The sequence below is a fragment of the Schistocerca gregaria genome, chromosome 4 (assembly GCF_023897955.1).
Source record: "Schistocerca gregaria isolate iqSchGreg1 chromosome 4, iqSchGreg1.2, whole genome shotgun sequence".
In the NCBI taxonomy this organism is placed as follows: domain Eukaryota; kingdom Metazoa; phylum Arthropoda; class Insecta; order Orthoptera; family Acrididae; genus Schistocerca; species Schistocerca gregaria.
Window position 1 is genome coordinate 42,322,195 of NC_064923.1, and position 26,622 is coordinate 42,348,816.

At 44.9% G+C, this 26,622-nt stretch overlaps 1 protein-coding gene across 7 annotated transcripts in view; it reads right to left on the reverse strand.

Annotated features, from left to right (window-relative positions):
* LOC126266854 (mucin-5AC-like) overlaps positions 1-26,622 on the reverse strand; it is a 622,221-nt gene that overhangs the window by 535,795 nt on the left and 59,804 nt on the right. For 3 of the 7 annotated variants that reach the window (XM_049971467.1, XM_049971469.1, XM_049971470.1), the window contains exon 4: positions 3,822-4,004. The exons of the other annotated variants lie outside the window; for them this stretch is intronic. In XM_049971467.1, the coding sequence (XP_049827424.1) occupies positions 3,822-4,004 (183 nt within the window). The remainder of the gene's footprint in view (positions 1-3,821; positions 4,005-26,622) is intronic. 7 annotated transcript variants of the gene reach the window in all.

Below are 26,622 nucleotides of genomic sequence, written 5' to 3' on the forward strand. Positions count from 1 at the left end.
AATGGTGTGGGCTGTTGTTACACGGTTTGGGTCGACTGGGTCTTCTGGTCCAACTGAACCGATCATGGGCTGGAACTGGTTATATTCGGCTATTTGGAGACTATTTGCAGTCATTCATGGACTTCATGTACCCAAACAACGATGCAGTTTTTATGGACGACAATGCACCACGTCGCCGGGCGACAGTTGATCGTGACTGGTTTGGTGAACGTCCTGCAGTTGGAGCGAATGATTTGGCCACTCTGATCGCTCGACCTGTACCCCATGGAAAGTTTGAGGGACAAAACCGACTGCATACTGTGAAGGGCCAGAGTGTGCTAGTAACGTCTGGAATAGTGAGAAAAAATCTAAATATACAACTACTTTACACATGAAACAGTTTACAATGAAACTTTTCTGTAAGTTTTGAGTACAATTTATTTGTTAAAACACTTTAATAAACATTTTTGCGTATGTGTGTTACAAAATTCTTTTGAAAGCTGTTTCAAAGTTCCTTTCCGAAGTCTTATCAGATATTTTAGGCCAGTACAGTGGACGTGCTATATGAAGCAGCTGGAGAGCTCACACATGCTCGTATGACTTCTTTATTGTGCTTTCTTGGAACAATAAGCCTTTAAGTGTACACGCCATGCCGGTATTAGCGGTCATGGATAAACAAATTCTCCACTGTATCTAGTATACAACAGATATAATGTAGTCTATATGTCTTTTTTGTGATGCCGTGATTCGAGATATTTTTCTACACCTTATTTTTTCGTTTAGCTCCTCTGTCTCAGGGTATCTGAAGATGGCCTGTACCTATAATTCGAAATCAAGTACTACTAAAAAACTTTGTAATCCACACGATAATTACTTCATTTAAAATATGTCACACCGCAGTGTTTCCGCGATAGCAAGCGACTATTCGAGATTCTCAGTATTTCTTCATGATTTTTCCAACATAATCCACTTGTTCCAATACATTAGTAGTTTTCTATGGATGAGATTCAATTGTAGTACTTTTCTCGCGTGCCTTGCTATCACATTCAGTGAAAAAATGGGAGAGGTGTGGATCCGTCACTAGGAGCGCATTAGCATTATAGTGGCGTCGAAAATGGATGAAATAATATTTTACATCAAAAATTATTTTGTAGAAGTAAGCACTATCAGTTCAAAAAGCGCAGGGAATCAAAATATACAGCATCTTTCCCTTAAGTTAAAGGAGGTATCTGATCGTGAATGAGACGCAGTGCACCAGATACAAATCGCATAAGTGTACCTCTGACAACTACTATTTGGAAGATCGACCAACTGTTAATTTTAAGTTACTGGTTTTGGTACAAGAGATTAAATCAAACTGATATTTTCAAGCAACGTCACATATCCACCAAATGCAAAATTGGGAAAGTCAACGAAAGGGAGAGTATGTTTTGCCTTCCAAAAATAATGACCCTGCCAACAGGACAACGGCCTTTCCGCAGTGGATACACCGGTTCCCGTGAGATCACCGAAGTTAAGCGCTGTCGGGCGTGGCTGGCACTTGAATGGGTAACCACCCAGCCAGCCGCCATGCGCTGTTGCCATTTTTCGGGGCGCACTCAGCCTCGTGATGCCAAATGAGGAGCTACTCGACCGAATAGTAGCGGCTCCGGTCAAAGAAAACCATCACAACGACCAGGAGAGCGGTGTGCTGACTACACGACCCTCCTATCCGCATCCTCAATGAGTATGACACGGCGGTCGGATGGTCCCGATGAACCGCTTGTGGCCTGAAGACGGAGTGCCTGCCTGCCTGTCAGGACGTGTATGCTGGGGATGAGGTACAGATTTTTGAGTAGATGAGAAGCTCTGTTTCTCGTTGTTTCAGCAACCAGTTTTCACAATTACCCATTTTAAATAGCGTACTGCGACTGTTCAGGAAAACCACGCATATTATAATAATGTAGTATGTCTATTCCAAATCTCCAGAACTACTAGAAAGATTTGAACCAAACTTGGTAGGGCCCACACATATCGCCCACTGCCTGGAAAGAATCACTGTGTGGGTCAGAACCACTTGTGTATCTACGGGGTTGACGTGACAGAGCAGTGCAGTCCGTGACGCGCGGATAAAAGATCTTTTCATCCAATATTGGAGAATGAGATCACTTTGTTACTTGCAACAAACTTTAACGATAATATCAAACTCTGACGACACTTTTCTCGTTTATACCTCGTACAAAATTATGAAAGAAAAAAATTTAATCGCTTAATACATTTTCGCTGTCATACAGTAGAACTTCCAACAACCTCGCCGCTGTGGTAACACCAGTTCCTGTCACATCACCGAAATTAAGTCGCTGTCGGGCTGAGCTAGCACTTGGATCGGTGACCACCCGGTCTGCGAGCGCTGTTGGCAAGCGGGTTGAACTCGGCCCTTGTGAGGCAAACTGAGGAACTACTTGATTCAGAAGTAGCGACTCCAGTCTCGTAAACTGATATACGACCGGGAGAGCCGAGTACTGACAACGTGCCCATTCGTTTCCGCATCCAGTGACGCCTTTAGACTGAGGATGACACGGCCGTCGGTCGGTACCGTTGGACCTTCATTTCCTGTTCGTGCAGAGTTTGGTTTAGATTTTATACAGTAAAACTACCGCAACAGAGACGACTTTTTTATTACTGACTCTATTCGTCACACGTATTTCAGACAGTATACACATATACGACTGAACGTACGCCGAAAATTATATCATTGTACGACACATATTTCAATAGATATGACATCATAAACACTGGATACGTGAAAAACTGCCGTATCATGAATGAAGTTTTAATTTATTATTTCATTACTACCAACTGCACTCCCAACAAATTACTCATACAGTATCCATACATGTCACTGAGTGTAGCTGCAAAATTATACCGTATCATTGTGGATAGAAGATAAGACGTTATGGACATGGATCTGCCTGAAAACTAAACCACAGGGTGAAATTCGCTAGAGATACAGATAAAATTGTTTACAAATATTTGTGAAATATGTCAAATATATGTGACGTGTGTACACGGGTGGAGACTTAGGTAAAAAGCTCCCACTACACCCCTGCATTGATTTCAGCTAAACTTGGTACACATGTTACTGTCTGGAAAGAAACACTTTGCGGGCAAGGACCACCAAACTCGCAATCGCAATAATTAAAGAAGAAATGATGGGAGACAGAGAATGAGACCACCTGGCTTGCTTATCTGCAAGGAGGATGTGTCAAGGCGAGGACGAAAGCGTGGGATATTTGCTACGAGTTATTCATTTTGTCAGTAAAAGCAAACGGGTTTCCACAATGATCTGAAGTTTTATATATATTCTCACCTTGTTAGTACTTTGATGAGACAAGGTGATTAAATTACTTATCATCCATTTTAGGAGCACGTTCTGCCTCACATTTCACAATATATTTCATAGTAGCTTATTGTATTCATTACTTAACGAGCATTGTGATAATAACACTAATTTTCCTTCTATGTTTTAACTCTGGGGAATATCACAATGGTAGCCTTGCAAAGAACCTAAACTGAATGTTTCAGTTGTTCTACCAGCGATTTCCACATCACACCCCTCAGCACCATATTGTTGTAGTGTGCACCAGACGATTTCGCAAGTTGTGTTTTCCAGAGTCAGCTGTAGAAGATTGTCTATCAAAATAATGAAAAGCATTAGCCACTTTTTTTTAGAACTAATATTACACAGTTTTTCTTGTGTCGTAGACTAAAAGCGCCAATAAAAGTCGTCTCATGCCATACGCAGCAACAATGTTTTAACTGAAGCAGGTGTGTTCTGCTGATAGCTAACGTAGTGCACTTACTGGTAGGTGCTCGGGTTGTAAATTCCTCCGTGTGGGCATCTGTACAAAGAGGGGTAAATTTCAACCCCGTCGTCGCTGACACAGATGTAGTAGATGCTGGGGTTTCCAGGAAATGTATTGGTATCGGCTAGGGCGTCGCACACAATGGGAAGGCTGCTGCATATGCTGCCCGTTAGCTCTTCACTGAAACAGAATGTACGCTCCATTGGGAAACAGTGCTTTGTACAGTCACCTCGCCAACAAAGTCCCATATAGACATGAAATAGAAACATAATGTAACCAAATGTTTTCATTAAAGTTATTACTTAAAAGTAGATTAGGGGAGTCTAAAATAGCAACAAAACATTTGTGTCCAATTTTTTGGATATTTTTTTTCTGTCTGGGTAGAGGTAGCCAACGTATAGAAATTAGTGAATAAATCTTTACTGATTTTTCACCATTGTAGCTGCTGTAGCCCAGCTAAGATTCCAAGATATATGTTTGCTCCCCGTGTTCGGTAACTGGCAGCAGGAGCGTTACTTGTTGCCTTAGAGCGTAGAGAAAGAGGGATCTAACTGGAAGTTGCATCCAGTAGCTAACGATGCACACACTGCCAGTTTTATTTTTTTGTACACTCTGCTTTCAAAAAGTTACGTGAAAGGTATCACAAAGCATAGAAAATTGTTGATGGAAATGAAACACCTGCGTTCGCAATCAAAGTACTCTGCGTTTGCACTGCTGAACTTTTGGCCACATTTATGAAGACGATTCCATTCAACTCATGCCAGAAGCGAAAGATCACCACATAGATAAGACGTCGCCAGATCCATAGACTCCAGTCCTGTTAGGTCGCTAACTTCATATATAGCTCTGTTTGAACTCAGTCTGAATGGAAATTCCTCAATCCGAAATCTCTATTCCTTGAACAAAAAAGAGTTACATATCTGAGCTAAATATATCTCAATGAATATCTGGTATATACTCTGTTATAGCAAAGTCCTAAAATCCTTACATCAGTTCTCTTCGCTGTACAAATCCTATGCTGCAGCCTTCGCTCACCGAGCCCCACCAAGTCCCACGCGAGTCAACCAAACGCGAATACTTCGACTCTTACTGACCCTCAGTGCTGCGGTTATTGGACTAATACTTCAGATAGATTACACCGGAGACGATTGAATGGAAAATTAACATCTACTCTGATGTTCAGTTCGATGAATCCAATCCCCCTCCATACTTGCTTAAACGCAGGTCCCACATTCCCTTTTCCATATTTTCAGAATCTACTTCAGCTGTCGAACACTTCACAGTCAAGAGCCCCTCCATTTGTTACCGTTCACAGCGTTTGAACCCTTCTGTTCCCGAGCCCAATCACATTTTTGCCTGCAACGACTATTCACTGACGGACATCTCAACCAAGATTCTAAAGTTCACACCATTTGTTCTTATTGCAAATCTAATTAACCCCTGTAAAAAGCAACTCCACGTATTGCAATAATTGAAACTCAAAACCTCGTCTTGCTTTTACCTGAAGTCGCCATCCCCATTTGCCATATCGATGCAGCACAGCGTCCAATCGGCTCCCCTCTACCTCTCCTTACCATTGACTTTATAACGTCTTTTACTACTGTTGTCCTCCAGTACACCCAGGGCCCTTAGCAACAAACTATACTGTATTCCCGCTTGAACACCGTCGCCCAATTCGTCCGGGATAAGTATTCCGCTGCCACGCGCCCAGATACCTTCCCACCGTACTCTGTCAAGCATCACAATCCCCGACACCCAGAGCTCACAGGCCAAACACACGCATGTCCTCCTATTCCTGCAGTGTTCAGCTGACAGTCCCTTTCATCTCCTATCCCTGCCTCATCTCACCAGAACCCCAGTCCTGGACCCACGCGGATTGAGAGAATAATACATTGCTGGGACACGTATGTTCCACTACTCATTGAATTATTAACCTACTTCTTTCTGTAACGGAGTGTAGACTTCCGCAGTCAAAATCGGTTTCGCTAAAAATCTGCATAGTGTGTGCCTGCGCTATTACGTGATGGGGCTACCGACATTTCTCCTACTATTACAGATAGGTGACAACCTGTGGTATAATGGACGTCACAATCTCTCGCTGTCTTGATTCACAGTGGTTGCAAGATTTTTTTCAAATGTAATTTATTAATAGTAACTGTATGTTTTCCAACGTAATACAGAAAAATTCACATCAAGCAGCAACAAAACAATTATTTGTTGTTCTGCACATTATAAAAGTTTCTTTTTTCCGACGGTAATTAGCAGTTCTTTTTTTCACAGGCTAGAGCAACAGCAGCACCATGTCCAGGAGTTGATCATCACCTTGTTTTTGTTTTCCTTCTTCTTGTATTTATGACATCATCACAGTCTGCATGTTGCAAAGCTTTCCGTACCGTTGGCATATGTCGTGATTTTCCAGTGTTCGTGTTCAGTACACACAGAAGTGACAAAAGGCATGTGTCGCCTTCTCATATCCTGTCTGTCATCCTTTCACCCGGCGCAGTGCAGCAGCTCGACTTGGAATGGACTCAACAAGTAGTTGGAGTTCCCCTGCTGATATACTGAGCCATACTGCCGCTGTAGCCGTCAATAACTGCTAAAGTGTTGCTGCCGCAGGATTTTGTGCACGAACTGAATTATCGATTATGTCCATTAAGCTTCCCATGAGATTCACGTCAAGCGATATGAATGCCCAAATCATTCGCTCAAACTGTTCAGTGTGTTCTTCAACCCGATCGCGAACAGTTGTGGCCTGGTGACATAGTGCATTGTGTTACATAAAAATTTCATCGTTGGTGGGGAACAAAAAGTCGATGAAGGGCTGAATGTTTTTCAAGTAGCCAAACATAACGTTTTGCAGTTATGGGTGCAGTTGGACCAGAGGACTCAGACCATTACATGAAACACAGACCACAGCATTGTGGAGTCATCACCAGCTTGCACAGTGCCTTCTTGACAACTTGGGCCCACGACTTCCTGGGGTCTGCGCCACTCTCGAACCCTACCATCGGCTCTTACCAACTGAAGTCGGGACCCATCTGACCGGCCCACGATTTTCCAGATGTCTACGGTCACGAGCCCGGGAAAGGCGCTGCAGGCGATGTCGTTCTGTTGACAAAGCCACTCGTCGTAGGTCGTCTGCTGCCACAGCTCATTAACGCCATATTAACCCTCGCTCTCATAACAGATATATTCATCCTACGTCCCACATTGATTTCTGCGATTATTTCACGCAGTGTTGCTTGTGACCAACCTACGCAAACGCCGCTGCCCTCGGTCGTTAAGTGAAGGCCTCGCCCACTGCGTTGTCTGCGGTGAGAGGTTATGCCAAAAATTTGGTATTCTCTACACATTACTGACACTATGGATTTCGGAACATTGAAGTCCCTAACGATTTCCGAAATTTAAGCTATAACTAGCATTCACCTTAAGAGTGTGTTAATTCCCGTTGTGCGGCCATAAGTATGTCGGAAAACTTTACACAAAAATCACCTGAGTACAAATTATAGTTCTGCCAATTCAATGTCCTTTTATACCTTTTGTATGTGATGCTACTGCCATATGTATATGTTCCTATCGCTATTCCATACATTTGTTGCCTGAGTGTGTGTTAAATAGGCCAGTGATAATAACTTGCTTCTCAGTGATATGTTGTACAAGGTATAATAGGAGCAAGTGCAGATATTTTTATGTGTAGTGCCCTAATATGTACACACACCAGTGTGCTGGCTGTTTTTTTTTTCTCGGCATGAAACACTCTCCTCACAAATACGACACAACCCTTATGACCTGATGTTTTCTGCACATCTGTAACAGCACCACTAACTGGACTATGCCTGTCAGTAAACACTGGCTGTTTTGCATTCATGCATTCACAGTTCAGCACCATGACCTGTTGCCCAGGGGAAGATGAGCATCAATAACTCGCTCTTGCAAAATGTATTTGGATGTACTACCTAACCTAAAAACGTACCATTTGTAGTGCTATAATTATTCGTCTACAGGTGCCGTTAATACTGGTGTAGTGTTGTTTGGGTCACGAATCTCAGTTACCAATTGCAATACTTGCAGTAATACCCATGACACCGTGCAGATATTGAAGTACGCGCTAGCATCTAGATTATGGTGTTGTTCTTTGACATCTGTTATCTCAGTTTTTCCTCTTGTATCAGTTCAGTCTCCATTTGCTGTGGCTGTCCTTTCGATCATTGCCAATTTCTGATGGAGGAGATTCCACGTATCACCTACGTGTCCACTACCTGTAGATTAATGTATCACCATTTCTGCATATAATGCAGTACTTAGCTTGACTAAGGTACATTTTGTGCAGTTTTCCTTTGGTCGGAAATTTGGCAGATTTCACGGCCAATGTGAAGTGAGCGTTGTGCAAATTTCTCCAAACGATGTTCCACTTTGATTGAGGGTGTTTCTCTTCGATTCGATTACAGCGCACTGTAGAAGTCAGGATTCTGTAAATGTTGGTGTTGGTAAGTAGTTTTAGTTTGTCTGCTTTGCTGTTTAGATAATTAAAGTTTCGTCGGTGGCGCAGTACTTTAGGGCTCATGTCTGAGAAATTGAATTTGGATTAGACTTGGCTTTTGCTTTCTTACTTCTTTCTTATGCAATTAATTGAAATCGATTGCCACTTACATATCACTCTCACAAGAGTAAGCCTCCACTTGCAAATGGTGGAGTGTGTGTGTCTGATTGTCTCTCAATGAGAACCAGGAAAAGGCAGTGAGTCTGACACAGGCAGTGTGTGCACTGAGTGCCGTAGTGTATTTGCTACTTGACAGGTCCATCATCTTCACTTTTTGAAGTAAATCGATGTCGCTGTTTTCAAAACTTATTTTGTTTAGTGTTTCTCCAGTTGGAGGCTATAATCTGACAGGAAATTGCATTTAAACAGAGACCAAGTAATTTTTGCGGTGTGACAGTTTTGCACTAGTTTATGCTGTCAGTAATGTTAGTGCCTTGTCCGATGTTTAATGAGGTAGTCCTCTTTAAACTGAGCTTGGCACCTGTCACTGTTGTGAAGTGTCTGAGAATATGCGCCGCTTCGAGTGGTCTTCAGGTGACGAGACACTCAGATTTCGGCGGCGTATATCATGCACGAGATTTGATGTTATGGAGCATTACACCTTGTACCTGTGATTCTAGGTTAACCAGTAACGCATCGACAGAAATACCATACATAATTATTTTTATCGGATACCCATGTTTCAGGGCTCGCGCAATAGGAACATCTTTGCTGAGGTGTCCACTGAGTAAGAGGAGGGAGCTAGTGTTCGCAATAAAAGTTTGAAAATTTAAAAAGCGTCGGGCTCTTTTACCGTAATTGGCAGTTCGTTCTTTTACGGGACAGAGCTACAGCATTGTTGATGAGTAACAACTTTCGGCAGCTGTGCGGATAACAGTAGACGATGTAGGCCGGTTCTGCGACAAAAGTCTTATCCTTAGCGTAAGTTGCTCTAGCCCAAGTTTTGTTAATTTATGATGTAATTAATTCGCAGTTACTGCCATAATGATAATTAATGGCCAATAATTGTCAAGATAATTACAGTAATTTATAAGCAAGATAGCTAACTACCATGGTATCACTTATTGTTATGCTTTTAGCGTTAAGTGGTAACTGTCATTATAATTATGGTAATTTTTGACACAAAAAAATGGTGTCTGCCTCACTGTGGTTCTATTGGCATCTATTCAAAGAGCGTACAGATGTGCTACTGGTTTAGCACGATAATTAAGATAAATACAAATAGAGGAAAGGGAGTGGGCCCCATCATTACCAACAGGTTATTCCAAATTAATCCTATATGTGAAAGTAATAAGAACTCACAGTAAGAAAAAAAACATTTGTATTATCTTTACAACCTTCACATCACTGTTCGTTACGATGTGGTCCATCAACCTCACAGTCTTCATCCAACTGAAAATGCCTGTTGTATTAGAGACACTTGGAAATAAACACGCGATGGCTTGTGACAGTTGTCTGTAATATTTCACAAAGCATGCGTCATTTCTTTAGGAAACAGGCAGTAATCTGCAGCATTCAAATTATTGCACTTGTCCATTAGTTTCATCTAAATATGTAGGGTATTAACAATATTCAATCAAAAATACGCCACAGAAATGCAATATGCTAGCTGAAGACAGAAAGCCTGTCCTCACTTGTCACCACATAAGTATTTATAGCATGTGCCTTAAGCCCTAAACGAACATAGTCTGGAGCATGTACACTGCTGGCCATTCAAATTGCTATGCCATGGAGATGAAGTGGTACAGACGCGAAATTTAACCGACAGGAAGAAGATACTTTGATATGCAAATGATTGCCTTTTCAGAGCATTCACACAAGGTTGGCGCCGGTGGCGACACCTACAACGTACTGACATGAGGAACGTTTCAAACCGATTTCTCATACACAAAAAGCAGTTGACCGGCGTTGCCTGGTGAAACGACGTTGCGATGCCTCGTGTAAGGAGGAGAAATGCGCACCATCACGTTTCCGACTTTGATAAAGGTCGGATTGTACCCTATGGCGACCGATGCGGTCGCAGGTTCGAATCTCACCTATGGCATGGATGTGTGTGCTGTCCTTAGGTTAGTTAGGTTTAAGTAGTTCTAAGTTCTAGGGGACTGATGACCTCAGATGTTAAGTCCCATAGTGCTCAGAGCCATTTGAACCATTTTGCAGCCTATCGAAATTGCGGTTTATCGTATCGCGACATTGCTGCTCGCGTTGGTCGAGATCGAATGACTGTTAGCAGAATATCGAATCGGTGGGTTTAGGAGGGTAATACGGAACGCCGTGCTGGATCCCAACGGTCTCGTATCACTAGCAGTCGAGATGACAGGTGTCTTATCCGCGTGCCTGTAACGGATCGTGCAGCCACGTCTCGATACCTGAGTCAAGGGATGGGGACGTTTGCAAGATAACAACCATCTGCACGAACAGTTCGACGCCGTTTACAGCAGCACGGACTATCAGGTCGGAGACCATGGCTGCGGTTATCCTTGAAGCTGCATCACAGACAGGAGCGCCCTCGATAGTGTAGTCAACGACGAACCTGGTGCACGAATGGCAAAACGTAGTTTTTTCGGGTTGATCCAGGTTGTGTTTACAACATCATGATGGTCGCATCCGTGTTTGGCGAAATCGTAGTGAACGCACATTGGAAGCGTGTATTCGTCATCACCATACCGCCGTATCACCCGGCGTGATGGTATGGGGTGCCATTGGTTACCTCTTGTTTGCACTGACGGCACTTTGAACAGTGGACGTTACATTTCAGATGTGTTACGACGGGTGGCTCTACTCTTCATTCGATCCCTGCGAAACCCTACAGCAGGATAACGCACGACCTCATGTTGCAGGTCCTGTACGGGCCTTTCTGGATACGGAAAATGTTCGACTGCTGCCCTGGCCAGCACATTCTCCAGATCTCTCACCAATTGAAAACGTCCGGTCAATGGTGGCCGAGCAACTGGCTCGTCACAATACGCCAGTCACTACTCTTGATGAACTGTGGTATCGTGTTAAAGCTGGATGGACAGCTGTACCTGTACACGCCATCCAAGCTCTGTCTGACTCAATGCCCAGGCGTATCAAGGCCGTTATTACGGCCAGAGGTGGTTGTTCTGGGTAATGATTTCTCAGGATCTATGCACCCAAACTGAGTGAAAATGTAATCACATGTCTTTTCTCGTATAATATATTTGTCGAATGAATACTCGTTTATCATCTCCATTTCATCTTGGTGTAGCAATTGTAATGGCCAGTAGTGTAGCCTGCTACACCAGAAGCACGTGACAGCCAGGGTGGCCTACTGGAATGCAGTACAGGTTCCGCTGTTCGGGCACGGGGTGGGGCAGCCTGCCCCGAGTAGGGAGAGAACCGTCGCCAGAGCAGGGAGCCGCCCGCTCACGGGAGCGAGGCCGCAGTCGGTCGCTGCCTGGGACTTCGCTGACAGCGGCATTCGACGCCGCACTTTACACTGTCAGCAATGCTGGGCGTCTGTCTGGCTCAAATGGCTCTGAGCACTATGGGACTTAATTTCTGAGGCCATCAGTCCCCTGTAACTTAGAACTAATTAAACCTAACTAACCTAAGCACATCACATACATCCACGTCCGGGGCAGGATTCGAACCTGCGACCGTAATGGTCACGCTGTTCCAGACTGTAGCGCGTTGAACCGCTCGGCCACTCCGGCCAGCACGGGTGGAAATCGAAGGGTATCTAATACAGGTGTCAGAACAATGATGTTGCCTTCCTAGAGTGACATCTGAACATACAGCCTACGAAAAGGTCAGTCCCAATAATTTTTATTGCGCTTTGTACATGGAAAAAAGTTCGGCAGTCGTACATTTTGTACAGTAGATTTTATTGCGAGTAGAGAAACAGTGGATTTGTCTAGTTCTAGAGGTAATGGAAGTCACGGTTGGTTAGTGTCTGTTAGATGTACACAGTGTAACCTTGATGGGCACTCAACACCGTATACGGAATCATTTCCAGTAAAATTCTGTACGTGCAATCGTTGGGGGCATATGACTAGGCAATGACAGGAGTTGAAATAGCTCGTAATTAGACGTCTTTTCTTATCTCGTCAATGATAGTTCTCAAAATGGGGACCGGCCGCTGTGGCAGAGTGGTTCTAGGCGCTTCAGTCTGGAACCGCACTGCTGCTACGGTTGCAGATTCGAATCTTGCCTCGGGCTTGGATATGTGTGATGTCCTTAGGTTAGTTAGATTTAAGTAGTTCTAAGTCTAGGGGTCTGATGACCTCAGATGTTAAGTCCCATCCATTTGACCATTTTCTTCTCAAAATGAGTTTTGACAAGGACAAAGCTTCGATAGAAGCAGAGACCCAAAGCATACGCACATTTTTAGAAAGGTACCACAACTAACAAAGAACTGCGTGTCTTTCATAAAAACGCGATCGTCACAAAGCGGTGTAGAGTTCTCAGTGGCACGTTTAATTGCTCCTTTTCCTTGTAAGGTAACTGAGGATGTGCTGATGTTTGTGGGAGACACTGGAAATCTGTCTCAGGTGGAAGGTTGGTTTGATAAGGAATTATTGAGTGTTGCAAAATTGAGACTAACAGGGAAGCTGAAACTTATGTACCGTATCAGATGCTCTTCAGGGAGCCACAACATTGGAAGGTTTTAAAGATGCGTTAACTTAGAGATATACAGAACGAAATAGTGCCACACACTATAGCGGACAATTAGGGGCAATAATTAAGAAAAATACGGAAAGTGTGGAACAATTTGCGGATAAGATAGGGAAAATTAATGGCTACATCTGTGAGTTAGGACAGAGTGCTGCAGTCAATGAAATTATTTTGTAAGAAGCTGAGCAGATGCTTTTTAAGAGGTTGCTTTTTTAGAGGGTTGCATGAGGAAATTAGATACATGCAGACAGGGGATCCGACGGGTTTTCGCACAGCTGTACAGATAACTACAGAGCTTGAGATCGACTTTTCGAAAGGAATGCGGGGTAAGCGGATAGTGGTTGGTAGCCAGTATGAAATATTTCAGGTGTGGACGAGCAGGGCACGCAAGGAAGCAGTGTCGCCAGCCACAGGGTGATGCTCATAAAGTAAGAGAATGCAGTAGTTTTAGAAATAAGATCGGGTAAGGATAAGATGTTAAATGCCAACGGGAACCCCAGGTCCACCTAGGTCGTTCCCAGTGAGACTGGATGTTACGAAATCGTATGCAGAGATGGACTGTGAGATAAGAGTAACTGTAGGATAAAGGGCGGATACTATAGGACATAGGGGCGCATGTGTCGATCGCCAATAGTGATCAGGCGAAACGTAAGCAATGGGACCCACCACAAAATAGATTGCGTGGAGTGGGGATAAAGACATCACACGATCAGGATCTCTGGACATAGACTTTTGCGTGGATATGGTTCAATTAAAACAATGTGTAGAGATTGTGCCACACGTATGTGAGCGCGACGACATGATTCTAGAATTACATTTTTTGTATCAGCATTGTGCCATAATCGATCTTCGGCAACATGGGGTGGAACCAGACTGATAAAACTTTTAGTTAGTTGAAGCCATTCCCAGGGTAGCGATATCGTGAGGAGAGTCTGCCGTGGAAGACGAAACGATTAAACCACACTAAACTTGATTCGCACGATTCTGTATCTGAGCCTAGTGGGAAATCACGTTGTGTTAGTCTTGAGACTAGTTTGGCCGTGGGAATTTTGTGCATGGAACCGTTAAAAGAGAATGAAGTATTACATCATGGGGTTGCTTATTTAAAAGAGGTATTGTATGCGTACAAGAAATAAAGCCTGAAAAGAAGGTACCTGTTTCTATAGGCAATGTTAGCGCAGAGGACATAGGATTAAGAAAGGGATTGTTAAACGCTAATATAGATATCCTGGAGGAAGAAGAATAGGACATGAGGGATGTCGGCCACTGACAGTCACTGAACGTTATTGAAACGGCATTACGAGAAAAAGTGAAGCACCTACAGGGAGGCAATAGGGAATGGATGAAAAAGTTGCTTTTGCAATCTAAGGATTTATTTCGTCCAAAAGAGCCATTATCAGCTACACATATTACACAGCACTGCATTAACACCGGGAACTGAGTCACCTGTCTACAGCAAACCGTGCAGGATACCTAGGCACTCGCAGCAAATTTTGGAGGAGTTTATCGATCAGCAGATGAAAAGCGGAATAAATGAAGAAAGCAATAGTCCATTCGGGGCAGGAACAGTCGTTGTGTGAAAAACAATCAACGGATGAAATTCGAAAATATAGGTTTCGTTGCGATTGCAGGCATCTATATGCGTACACCATAACGGACTTCCAGCCTTTGCGAAACGACAAAGAAATCTTGGATCATTCAGGGGAATGCAAATATTTTTCAACAGTGGATTTGGTCATCACCAGATAGAAGTCGCACCACACGATCGACACAATAACCAAAGGTTCAAATGGCGCTGAGCACTATGGGACTTGACATATAAGGCCATCAGTCCCATAGAACTTAGAACTACTTAAACCTAACTAACCTAAGGACATCACACACATTCATGCCCGAGGCAGGATTCGAACCTGAGACGGCAGCGGTCGCCCGTTTCCAGACTGAAGCGCCTAGAACCGCTCGGCCACTTCGGCCGGCCGATCGACACAAAACAGCGTTTTCGGTACCATGGGAACATTGCCAATTCAGAAGAGTGGTGTGCTGATTAAAAAATTCACCGGAAAAGTTTCAGAGCTTGCTGGACGGAGTACTCAGAAGTTTACAAACGCTGCTTTCCGTTGGATCTTCTCTCTCTCTTCTATCAACCCTATCTGGTAGGGATCCCACATCGGTGAGCAGTATTCAAGCAGAGAGCGAACACGTGTACTGTAACCTACTCTCTTGGTTATCGGACTTCATTTCCTTAGGATTCTTCCAATGAATCTCAGTCTGGCATCTGCTTTACTGACGATTAATTGTATATGGTCATTCCATTTTAAATCACTCCAGATAATTTATGGAATTAACTGCTTCCAGTTGCTGACCTGCTATACAGTAGCTAAATGGTAAAGGATCTTTCTTTCTATGTATTCGCAGCACATTACACTTGTCTACATTGAGATTCAATTGCCATTCCCTGCACCATGCGTCAATTCGTTGCAGATCGTCCCGCATTTCAGTGCAATGTTCCATGGTTCCATAAGGCTGCCTCCACTGACCAGAGGGCCTCCCTTCACTGACTCACACTCCAGTTTTGCGTCTGTCAGTTCTTTCGCAGTACAGGTGTAGTTTATCTCAGGCTACGATAGTACATAGCAACCATATTAGTGACTGTAGAAAGACTAAAGTTTGTAATAGCAGGATTACCGATACTGTCTGCAAGAGGATTGTTACTGATCAGCTTGTACCGCAACGCATGAACTCTATTCTAGATAAGTAACTGATTCCTGGTCTTGTAAATGAAGAACTGTATTAATACATGTGTACATTTGTTGTAGAAAGAGGATACCGGCCACCCATAACAACACCCTCTCAATTGCTTCTTTACCGTACAAGACTCTGCTCAACTAACATCTGTGGGCATTATAAATCTGAAGGGATCTCATTGCCTATCATGACCCCAGACCTACCACACAAGACTCTGCGCAAGTAACATCTGCGGGCATTATAAATCTGAAGGGATCTCATTGCCCATCATGACCCCAGATCTACCACACTAATTACTCACTTCACGTTTACCATCCGCACGTAGAGGATGTGAAGCATAAAGTAATTGGACCCCTTTGTTTTTCAGAAGTAGCTGGTCAGCGCCCTCAACACGCCGATTTGTTGTTAGTCTCTGAAAAGGAGAGGCTGCACTGCATCTGGGTCAAAACTATGTCGTGCCTATTTACCACCCAAATGTCGAAACACCATGGCGCGAGGCACTTTTGCCTCAGTTCCAAGCGTGAGTATTAAGAAACACTTCTGACTGACTGCTCAGGCCAGGAGCCAGTACAAGTGTATATCGACACCGATGATAAAAAGCTTTTAAGTTTTAATAACGTCCACCATCAGAAAGAATATCCCGTTGTTGTGTACTCTGGCTCTGAGTGCTTACTAGTTAGTGTGGCACATTGTGAAGGTGATCCCAGTGCGTCTCACACCACTTTCACAGAACGACACGTCGCATATGCAACAGATAACCAGGTCGTATTCTCATGTCACATAAGTCACAACAAATTTCACTCATAAGTCGAGGACAATCCTGCAACATGGTTGTTCCCTGAGCTCAAAAACTTGCGTGAAATGTTGATGGCCTTTACAGCAAAAACATCCCAATGGCCAGCTCACAAGAGAATGTCGCCTTATAAAAGCAACCAGATACATGTTACATTTGTGACCTGCCTTTAGATTGAAAAGCGGACACTCCACGTGTTGTAAACTAATGGGGAAGTACCATGGTTCAGCTCACAATGAGTGCAACTTGAAGCACAAACTATTCTTCCATAATCTGAGTGGCTACGAATCTCAATTTCTTGTGGAGGGTTTGAGCGCTCTTAGGTTGGAGAATGAAAAGGTCAGTATCATACCTGATAATGTAGAAAAACACATTTCATTTCCCAAGTAAATGACACCAAGAATTCTCAACAATTTATGCAAGCACCTCTTCAGGAACTTGCTGAGATGATGCAGTAGCAGGATATGCACATCACGCAAGCCACATTTCCTGATGACAGGGGTCTTTCCAAAGCAATACGTCGATCTGATGGAGAGACTCCGTAGTATTACGTTTCCCGGAAAAACTGTTTTCACCAACAAAGTTACAGGCAGTGCCATAATGGACGAGGAGCGCGGGCAGGCTCCTACATCCGTGGTTTAGAGGGTAATGCTACATTGCATCGAGGCAGACGTACAGATGGAACTTCCCATTTGTTCACGAAATGTTGACGATTGGCGCGGTGGCTGTCAGGGACAGCCGTGCTCCTGCATTGCGGCTGCAGAGGGGAGAGGAGTGGCGAGGGAGGGGCGGCATCGGCTGCCTGTAGCAGTGCTGCCACCATTACCCAGGTTTTGTGCTTACTATGAAATCGAAGGAGGCACTCGCGGAAATCTTATCCGCTTAACTGACACTTCGGTCGGATCAGAAATCACCAAATTTTTTGAGATATTCTTGGTCGAGAGTCTTAACTACAACTTCTCGTTGTTGTGGTCTTCACTCCTGAGACAGTTTTGATGCAGCTCTATCCTGTGCAAGCTTCTTCATCCCCCAGTACTTACTGCAACCTACATTCCTCTTAATCTGCTTAGTGTATTCATCTCTTGGTCTCCCTCTACGATTTTTACCTTCCACACTACCCTCCATTACTAAATTGGTGATACCTTTATGCCTCAGAACATGTCCTACCAACCGATCCCTTCTTCATCTTATTTATTTATCGACAGAATGAAATTTGAAAGTAGATGAATGTACAACTTAATCACACTAAGAATCGAAAGTCAAAATTGCATTTCTGGAAATACAGCACAACAGTAATGTTTACAAAATGTACTTGACTGTGCCTGAAAGAACTGTCAAAATGATCTGTATTTGATTCCATATCGTCATCATTGCTCGAGAGTGTCTTGTTGATGATAATTTCATCGACAGTTATTTCGCAGCTGTAGGGTGGTAGACGGACTGCTTTGGAGTCTCTGCTCTGAGCGAATTTATCCACGACGTACACTTTCACGGCAGGTTTGTTTGCCTTTATTTTAGATAACAGTTCAGCCTCTCTCATTGTTTTGTTGCAGTTTATTTGCCTGTCTCGCAACCATTCTCACATTGTAATCCTGAAATCATAATTGTTGGGCATTCTGTCGAACTTCCTGCTGTGGTATGGCGCATTTTCCACACAATCACAGAACTGGGTGGAATATTAGGAACCAGCATATCTGCAACCCCCCCCCCCCTCCCCCTCCTCCCTTCCGTCGATGTCCTCCGGTTTTGTAAACTTCAAGAAGTTGGCTTGTTAATGGAAACCGTTTTTGCATGAACCTTCCTAACAAATTAAAAGTACGCACAAGACCGGGTTTCCTAGTTGAAGTCCCAGTCCGACACACAGTTTTAATCTGTCAGGAGATTCAGATCAGCGCGTACTCCGCGGTGGGCTGAAAATTCGTCCTAGCTTTTTGCATCTTCCTGCAAGAACTTGCCGAATTTGTTATTCCGTCGAAGTTTTTCTCGAAGTTACAGAAGTTGTATGTGTTCAGTAACGGTGCGAAAATATCAGTGTCGAAAAGAAGAATGGCACAAGGACAGGTGGGCCAAAACAGATGTTCCATTGGAACACCTAAACACATGTAATTGGCACCAACAGTGAAGGAATTGCGAAATGAGTTTACCAGCCAATTTGTTTCACCAGAAGAGAAAGTAGATTGGCGGTACAGACGTCTTTAAATTTAGCTGATTTTTTTAATGTTACAGTGAACACAAATGTTCTACATTTGTGATAAAAGTAGTAAATGTTGCTAGTAGAAATGGAAGAGTAATTAAAACACAGTCTCTTAGTGACATACCACGCCACACTTTTGCTTCCTTTTGTCGAATTTTTGATTATACATTAGACAAGACATGTTAGAAATTTGCACACAACATCCTCAAAGTATTTCATCTGAGTGAAGTCCTCTGATTTTAGTTGAATGAATGTCACTAAATATGCACTCTTTAAAACATTTTCTGTTTTTTATGTTTATGTTTCGTCACGATTTTTATTCATTAATAATAATGCAACAGCAAGGTCGACTGCTCTGGTTTTGAAGAATAACTGCACCTCTGCAAAACGTACTTGCAGCAAGTTCATGACATAAACTTGCCCCAGTGGCTTGAAGAAGTCAGCTTGAGTTTTTGTTCTAATGTAAAAACATCAGTAAGTACTTGCAGAAGTTACTAGTAAGTGCTCGCAAGCCTTTCGTAATACTTCATATTTAGCGGCAGCTTGACGTTGGCAGCGCTCGGAGACAAATGAATATCTTTCAAGTACTGCCGATTTTCTACGCTTCTGGCAGCACTAGCGAAATCGTCAAGTTATCGTGGCCAGACAGTAGTCTTCCGTCTCCAATTACACAGCGTCGGGGCTTTCATGGGACACAACGTTAAAAGAGATGAGACATTTGAACTGTTGATTTGTTGCTTTTTTCGAATTCAGGAATAGCAGGTGACTTTAACAGTGTGTCTAGAGATGTGCTAAGGTGAACAACTGGTGACTGAATGAGGAGGAGTACGGGCCAGCTCACATTTGACTTTCATCCTTTACGTAGGAGTTAACAATCTCCACAGACAAGGCACTTAACGAACTGTGCCATCTGCAGGGTTCCGATAGCTGTAAGAAGATGAAATTATGTGACTTAAGGATAACATCGTCATTGCGCCTGATGGTGTTGATAGGGGATATGTCCTTGAGTATCACACCGATTTGCTAAATGAGAACAGTGACTCGCTGCTGCGTCCCGAAAAATGTTTCCTTCCCCAAGCTGATTATGACGCTGGGGTATAAGCAGAGATGCAATGTAGAAGCCCCTGGCAGTGTTTCAGGTTGGGCATCTTCTTGAAGCAGCATTCCCGGTTGAAAGGGATACTTGTGATGTGTGATTTTTGTGAATTAATAAATAATTTTGTTTTCGACAAAACAACGGATAATGTTAGAAACAGCTGCCATATTTATTCACTTCACTGTTGGGATGTGCATTATGGTGTACGAAATTACGTGATCAGGCCAAATTTTTAAGTAGGCCACAATTTTCAGTGAAGAACTAGCCACTGTGGAAATGGCTGAGGCTTCAGTAGAGTTAATGAAGACTGTCTATATCAGTCTGTGTACTGGATTTGTCCAAACTCAGGGTCTACTGACCCCACAGCAAGCTTGGAAAACAACATTTCATTGGTGTCAATTTTCTTGATATAGGTTGGACAGTTTCATCTACTGCGTGAGAGAAAGTACGAAGTAATTAGTTGCAGTTCCAAGGAATTCGACAAGTCTGGATATGCGGCAGATAATCCTTATGGCATAACACCTCAGAGCAGGAAGATTCTTGGCCTGATGAAAGACAAGGGGAGTGGTTCACAGATTGTGCAGATTGTAGGGCTCAGGGCTGAGATCGAAGGTGTATGCATACCATGTAGATGTAGGTGAGACAGAGGCAAACTAAGGATGTGCATCGCGCGGTCTCATAGGCACTTATGATCGAACACTGTAAGGAGTACCGGTTTGCTGATGATGAATCCCATCATATACTGCAGAAAGTAGTCTTCGGGTCATATAAATAAATAAAATCATTCTGTTCACTCTTATTATGATGTATCTCTGCTGGTGTAAATATTGTATACAGAATGAGATTTTCACTCTGCAGCGGAGTGTGCGCCGATATGAAACTTCCTGGCAGATTAAAACTGTGTGCCCGACCGAGACTCGAACTCGGGACCTTCGCCTCGCGCGGGCAAGTGCTCTACCAACTGAGCTACTGAAGCACGACTCACGGCCGGTACTCACAGCTTTACTTCTGCCAGTATCAGCGCACACTCCGGTGCAGAGTGAAAATCTCATTCTGGAAACGTCTCCCAGGCTGTGGCTGAGCCATGTCTCCGCAGTATCCTTTCTTACAGGAGTGCTAGTTCTGCAATGTTTGCAGAAGAGCTTCTGTAAAGTTTGGAATGTAGGAGACGGATACTTCTGAAGTACAGCTGTGAGTACCGGACGTGAGTCGTGCTTCGGTAGCTCAGTTGGTCAGTCGCCTTTCGGCACGCTAGCGGCACGGACGTCTTGTTTACGTCCTCGCCGCGCAGCTCGCTCGCGGAGTTGTTTACGTGATTCTGCCGTCTTAGCGCGCTATATTTCATTCGACAGAGAATGGCTTATGCCCACCGAAAATCGACACTGAAGATTAGCTTTGCACCTGAATATGCCCGACCAAAAGCACTGGAAATCGAACAGTTTATCAGAGATGAAGTCAAGATTGACTGCAACGATCTTGTTGGCATCCACCTTTCTATAGTGAGCAGTGTGGTATACGTGAAATTGGTCAACGAAGACATATGTGAACAAATTCTAGATGCAACTCGAAGTGGTCTTAAGTTCCGTCACTCTGATGGACACATTGGTGACGTAACTGTGGAACATGCGGGACTTGGACTGCGCACGATACGTGTTTTTGAACTCCCTTTCGAGGTGCCTTCAGAGGTAGTGGTATCTGCATTCCATCCATATGGAAAAGTGATTAGCCACACAGCTGAGAAGTGGGTTCAGTTCACTACATACCCGGTTCTCAATGGAGTACGGCAGATCCGCATAGAACTAACCAAACATGTGCCGTCCTACTTATATATTGGTGGCTGCCGTGCAATTATTATTTATGATGGACAGCCGAAGACATGCTCGGGATGTGGCAAAGAAGGACACCTCCGTTCCAGCTGTCTGCAGCGCAGAATCACACAGTTACCGCCTGGGGACCTGCCGGCCACGACCGCTCCGACGTCGCTACCGCTGACGTTTGTCGAAGCTCTCCATAGCGACCCCCGACCGCGAACACCACTGGCTCCTACTACTGGTACATCGTCGTCTCCGGTACTGCCTCAGGCTGTTGCGGACGGACCGACGCCCTTGCCTCCTCCTCCCGACGTGTGCAGTGGTGAGCAATCTCAAGGACAGGGGATGGCCCTTGACTCCATGATTGTGCCTACCGATGCTTTTGTGCCTGAACATCCGGATCCCCAGGCGTCTTCGGACACTGAAGATCACGTGCGCAAGCAACGGTCGCCGAAGAGACGTCGGAAACGGCGGATCGCCCCGGCTGACACCTGCAGGACGCAGTCTCAAGACGATGAAGATCAAAATTATCAAGTTGTTCCCCCGAAGGACGAATCCGTGGTGGAAGCACCAACTTGCACTCCGTCGGACGTACAACCATCCTTGCATGCACCAGGCGCTGTACCTATGGACGTTGAACAACAGCTGAGCCAGGACAACTCTTCCACCACCGATGTGACACTGCCTTCGGACTCTGCTGGTACTCCACTGGACGCACACCATCCACGCACCCTTGCGTGGTCTGACGATGTAGCCGACGAAACACCAACTAGTGAGACAGCCGCGAATGCCGCTGCTCCAGCCCACGACTCCTAATCGACAGGGTTACAGGATGGGGATGTGCAGCCTACTGGGACAACATTCTTGTTCGCTGCTGCTCTTCGTGCCTCCATGAGCGTCCCTGTAGTCCCAATTCTACGACAAGCTTACAGGATTGGCTCCATCAATGTCAACACCATTGGCACCCCTGTCAAACTACAATTGCTCCGTGATATGTTGAGGGCGTCGGACCTAGATGTTGCCCTTTTGCAGGAAGTTCGCCTGGCGACGTTTCCTAATGTCTATGGCTATGTTTCCTACCTCACGCCGTGTGCCGACGGTGGCAGTGGGACAGCTATTCTTTTAAAGGAAGGCATTGATGTAGATGACGTGATTTACCTACCAACAGCTAGGGGTCTTGCTGTGACTTTCCACGGTGTTCGAGTCATCAATGTTTACGCTCCCTCGGGCACGGCCAAGCGACGGGAGCGGTCGCGATTCTATTCAGAACAGATCGCTCCTTTGTTTGTCGGACGCTACGACCATATTGTTCTTGGCGGCGACTTCAATTGTGTGTTATCCCAAAAGGACCAACATCCCCATTTCACCACATGCCAGGAACTCAAGCTGCTTGTGCATGAACTGAAACTCACCGATACTTGGGACCGCGTGCATGGCGATCGGCCTGGGTATACGTACGTCACCAGCCATTCAGCAAGTCGTCTTGACCGTGTCTACGTGTCCCCAGGACTCGTAACTGCCACGCTTGACGCTGAGTTATGGCCTACCGCCTTTTCCGACCATATCGCCTACATTTGCACTGTTTCGCTCCAGAGGCAGAAGGTGTGGCGCGGTCGAGGCCTGTGGAAGATGAATGTGGCCCATCTCAAGGATCCGGAATGTAGGCAGGTCGTAGAGACGACGTGGAACAACTGTGTGAGACGCCTTCCAGCGTATCCTTCAACACTTCGGTGATGGATCGACTGCGCCAAGCCTGCTTTACGTCGTTCTATGATGAATTACGGTCGCGATAAAATGTTATGGCACCGACATACCATGGAATACTATTTCACACTTCTCCGGGAACTCTCAAACCTTGCCCCCTCAGTTCAACGACAGGTTGAAATTCAACGTATTAAGGCGAAGATAATTTCTCTTATGCGTCACCGCCTTGAAGGCACAGTAGTACGCGCAAGATGTCACGAATGTGTACCAGGAGAGCTCCCGTCCATGCATCATGTTATCCGAGAGAAGCAGCGGTGTCGTAGAAAGTTGATCAACGCCCTCGACATGCCAGATGGTCGTCGATTGACGTCCCAGAATGACATCGTAAGAGCCTTTGTGGATCACTATAACGAGTTCTATGCAGCAGAGGACCGGAACGTGGCGGTAATGTCTGATGTCCTCCGTTCCTTGACAGATACCCTGGACGAGTCTGCTGCGGAGATTCTCACGGCGACAATTACGGCTGATGACGTCGTCGATGCTCTTCATAAGGGTGCGGCAAACAAAGCCCCAGGTCCAGATGGGTTCCCGCTGGAGTTTTACCACACATTTCATGACATCATGGGCTCACGCTGGACTGCGATGTATGAAGAACTGATGAACCCTGACTTTCCTCTCCCACCCGAATTCGTAGAAGGCTTGCTTATCCCGGTCCCCAAGCCATCGGGAGGTCGAGGAGTGGAACATTATCGGCCGCTGACCATGTTAAATTGTGACTTCAAGATTTTTACCCGGATTCTTGGCGCTCGCATTAGGCGCGTCGTCCCTCAAGTTATCTCTCTGGATCAAACGTGCTTTGGAGGTGATAGTAACATTCAGACGGCACTCAGTGATTACCGTGACGTTATAGCCCTGACCATGACATGTCGCAGTCGTGGTGCCTTAGTGACAGTGGACTTCGACCACGCCTTTGATAGAGTGAGTCATGACTTTCTCGAAAACGTACTTCGACGGATGGCCTTTCCCCACAGGTTTATACACCTCGTCTTGCGGCTTCTCCGAGGTGCCACGTCGCGGGTGCTGGTCAATGGCCGTGTGGCGGGCCCTATTAACGTCATGCGGTCGGTCCGTCAAGGATGTCCGCTGTCGATGCTGCTTTTCGCCATTGCCCTTGAGCCACTATTACACGGTTTGAGGAGCCGGTTGACAGGCATAACAATGAGGGGGACTTCTTTCATCTGCCGCGCCTATGCAGATAACTTGGTGTTCTTGGTTCTATCGGAGGATGAAGTGCGAGAGGCACTGGCGTGGATCAACCAGTACGGGGCTGCTGCGGGCAGCCGTGTGAACCTGACGAAATCTAGTGCTATGTCCGTCGGTAGAGGCCTTCCAGCTGAGAGTGTGGCACCATTGCCATTAGTGGACAAGCTCAAATGTTTGGGGATCACCTTCACGCGTGATATACAGCGCACGATCTCATTTAACTACAAACGCCTGCTTCAAGCTATCCGCACGAACGTTCGTGGCAACCTCCTGAGAGCATTGGACATGTTACAAAGGGTGGATTTTGTTAACACTCATCTAGTCTCGCGACTACCCCATTTAGCACAGATTTTACCGATGCCAAAGGCAATGGCACACAGACTTCAGGCGGCGTTCGGCTACTTTGTTAGCGCGGGTCTTATCTTCAAAGTCCGCTACGACACGCTGACACTTCCTCCTCGAGATGGCGGCCTCGGCCTTGTCAACGTCCGAGCGAGAGCAGCTGCCCTTTATGTAAATACGATGGTTAAATCGTGGATCCGCCGCCGAAACGGATTATCGGGAAGCCTGATTGATGAAGTGGCCCCTCCCTCTCGAGTGGCACCCGTTGCAGTAGCCCATATTTCTTCCCCTCTCTCACATATCCGGACCTTTTTCATCGAATACAGTTATGTCCATGCCGACTTGCCTAGTACCAGACCCCCTATGGCACGTGATGTTTACCGAATCATGATGAGAAATCACTCTCGGAATGTTGTGGAAAGGCGATATCCTACGATCGCATGGCCCGTGGTATGGCGTTCTGTACACCATATATACCTAGACACGAGCGCACGTGCGACCTGGTATTTGGTCGTTAATGGAAAATACATGACACAACTTCGTCTACATGCCATAAAAATGACAGATTCGCCGCTGTGTCCTCGCTGTCAAACGCTTGATACGGACGAACATCGACTGATGTGTGGATCTCCTGCAGAGGTGTGGCAGCTGATTCAGAAGATGCTTGCCTTTCTTCTACGTACGGCTCCCCATGCCATTACACCGAAATCTCTTCTGTTCCCAGATGAGACATACTTCCCAAGTACGAAGACCAACGCTGTGATCTGGATAAAAGGTCTCTCGATCTCTTATTTGTTCCATGAAGGTGATAAGAGTGTTCTTGATTTTTGGACATTCCTGCAAGATCGCTTTACTTCTCTCATGCACAATCCGCGATACCGTCAGTACTATGCCAACTTTTTGGGTAGTGCCTTCTTCGATCCCCCCTGCAGCTGGGGTGTCCCAGGTATGAGAAGATGACTTCAATGAGAGTGTGTAATACCAGGACCGGAAAATGCAATATTCTTCGTGAAGACGTGCCTGGAACATGCCTGACTGCCTTGGGATTCGGTGTGCGTCTACCCACAAGTTGGCGGGACGCGGATGCTGCTTTGTCTGTTCTGCCAGGAGGGCGTTTTCTTTAATTCCTATAATTCCCTTTCTATTTTATATGTTACTGATGGTAATTCCACATAATTTTTTTTTTCGCCTGGAGGGCGTCATATGTGATATGAACAAATATATGTAAAATAAATAAATTAATTCATGAAAAAAAAGGGCACGCGCTGCATGAAAAGTTACAAAAAAAAAAAAAAAAAGTGGTCAGCGCGACAGACTGTCAATCCAAAGGGCCCGGGTTCGATTCCCGGCTGGTAAACTTAAAAAAAAAAAAAAAAAATCCTGCGTCGGGCATGGGTGTGTGTGATGTCTTTAGGTTAATTTGGTTTAGGTAGTTTTAAGTTCTAGGAAAAAAAAAAAAAAAAAAAAGTTGGTAGAGCACTTGCCCGCGAAAGGCAAAGGTCCCGAGTTCGAGTCTCGGTCGGGCACACAGTTTTAGTCTGCCAGGAAGTTTCAATATTGTATAGTTGATCAATTACTGTTATGTAAATAAAATCATTCTGCATTTTACAATCTCTCACATTAAAAACATGTATTGCTTTTGATAATAAACCATGAATTATTGCCTTACCTG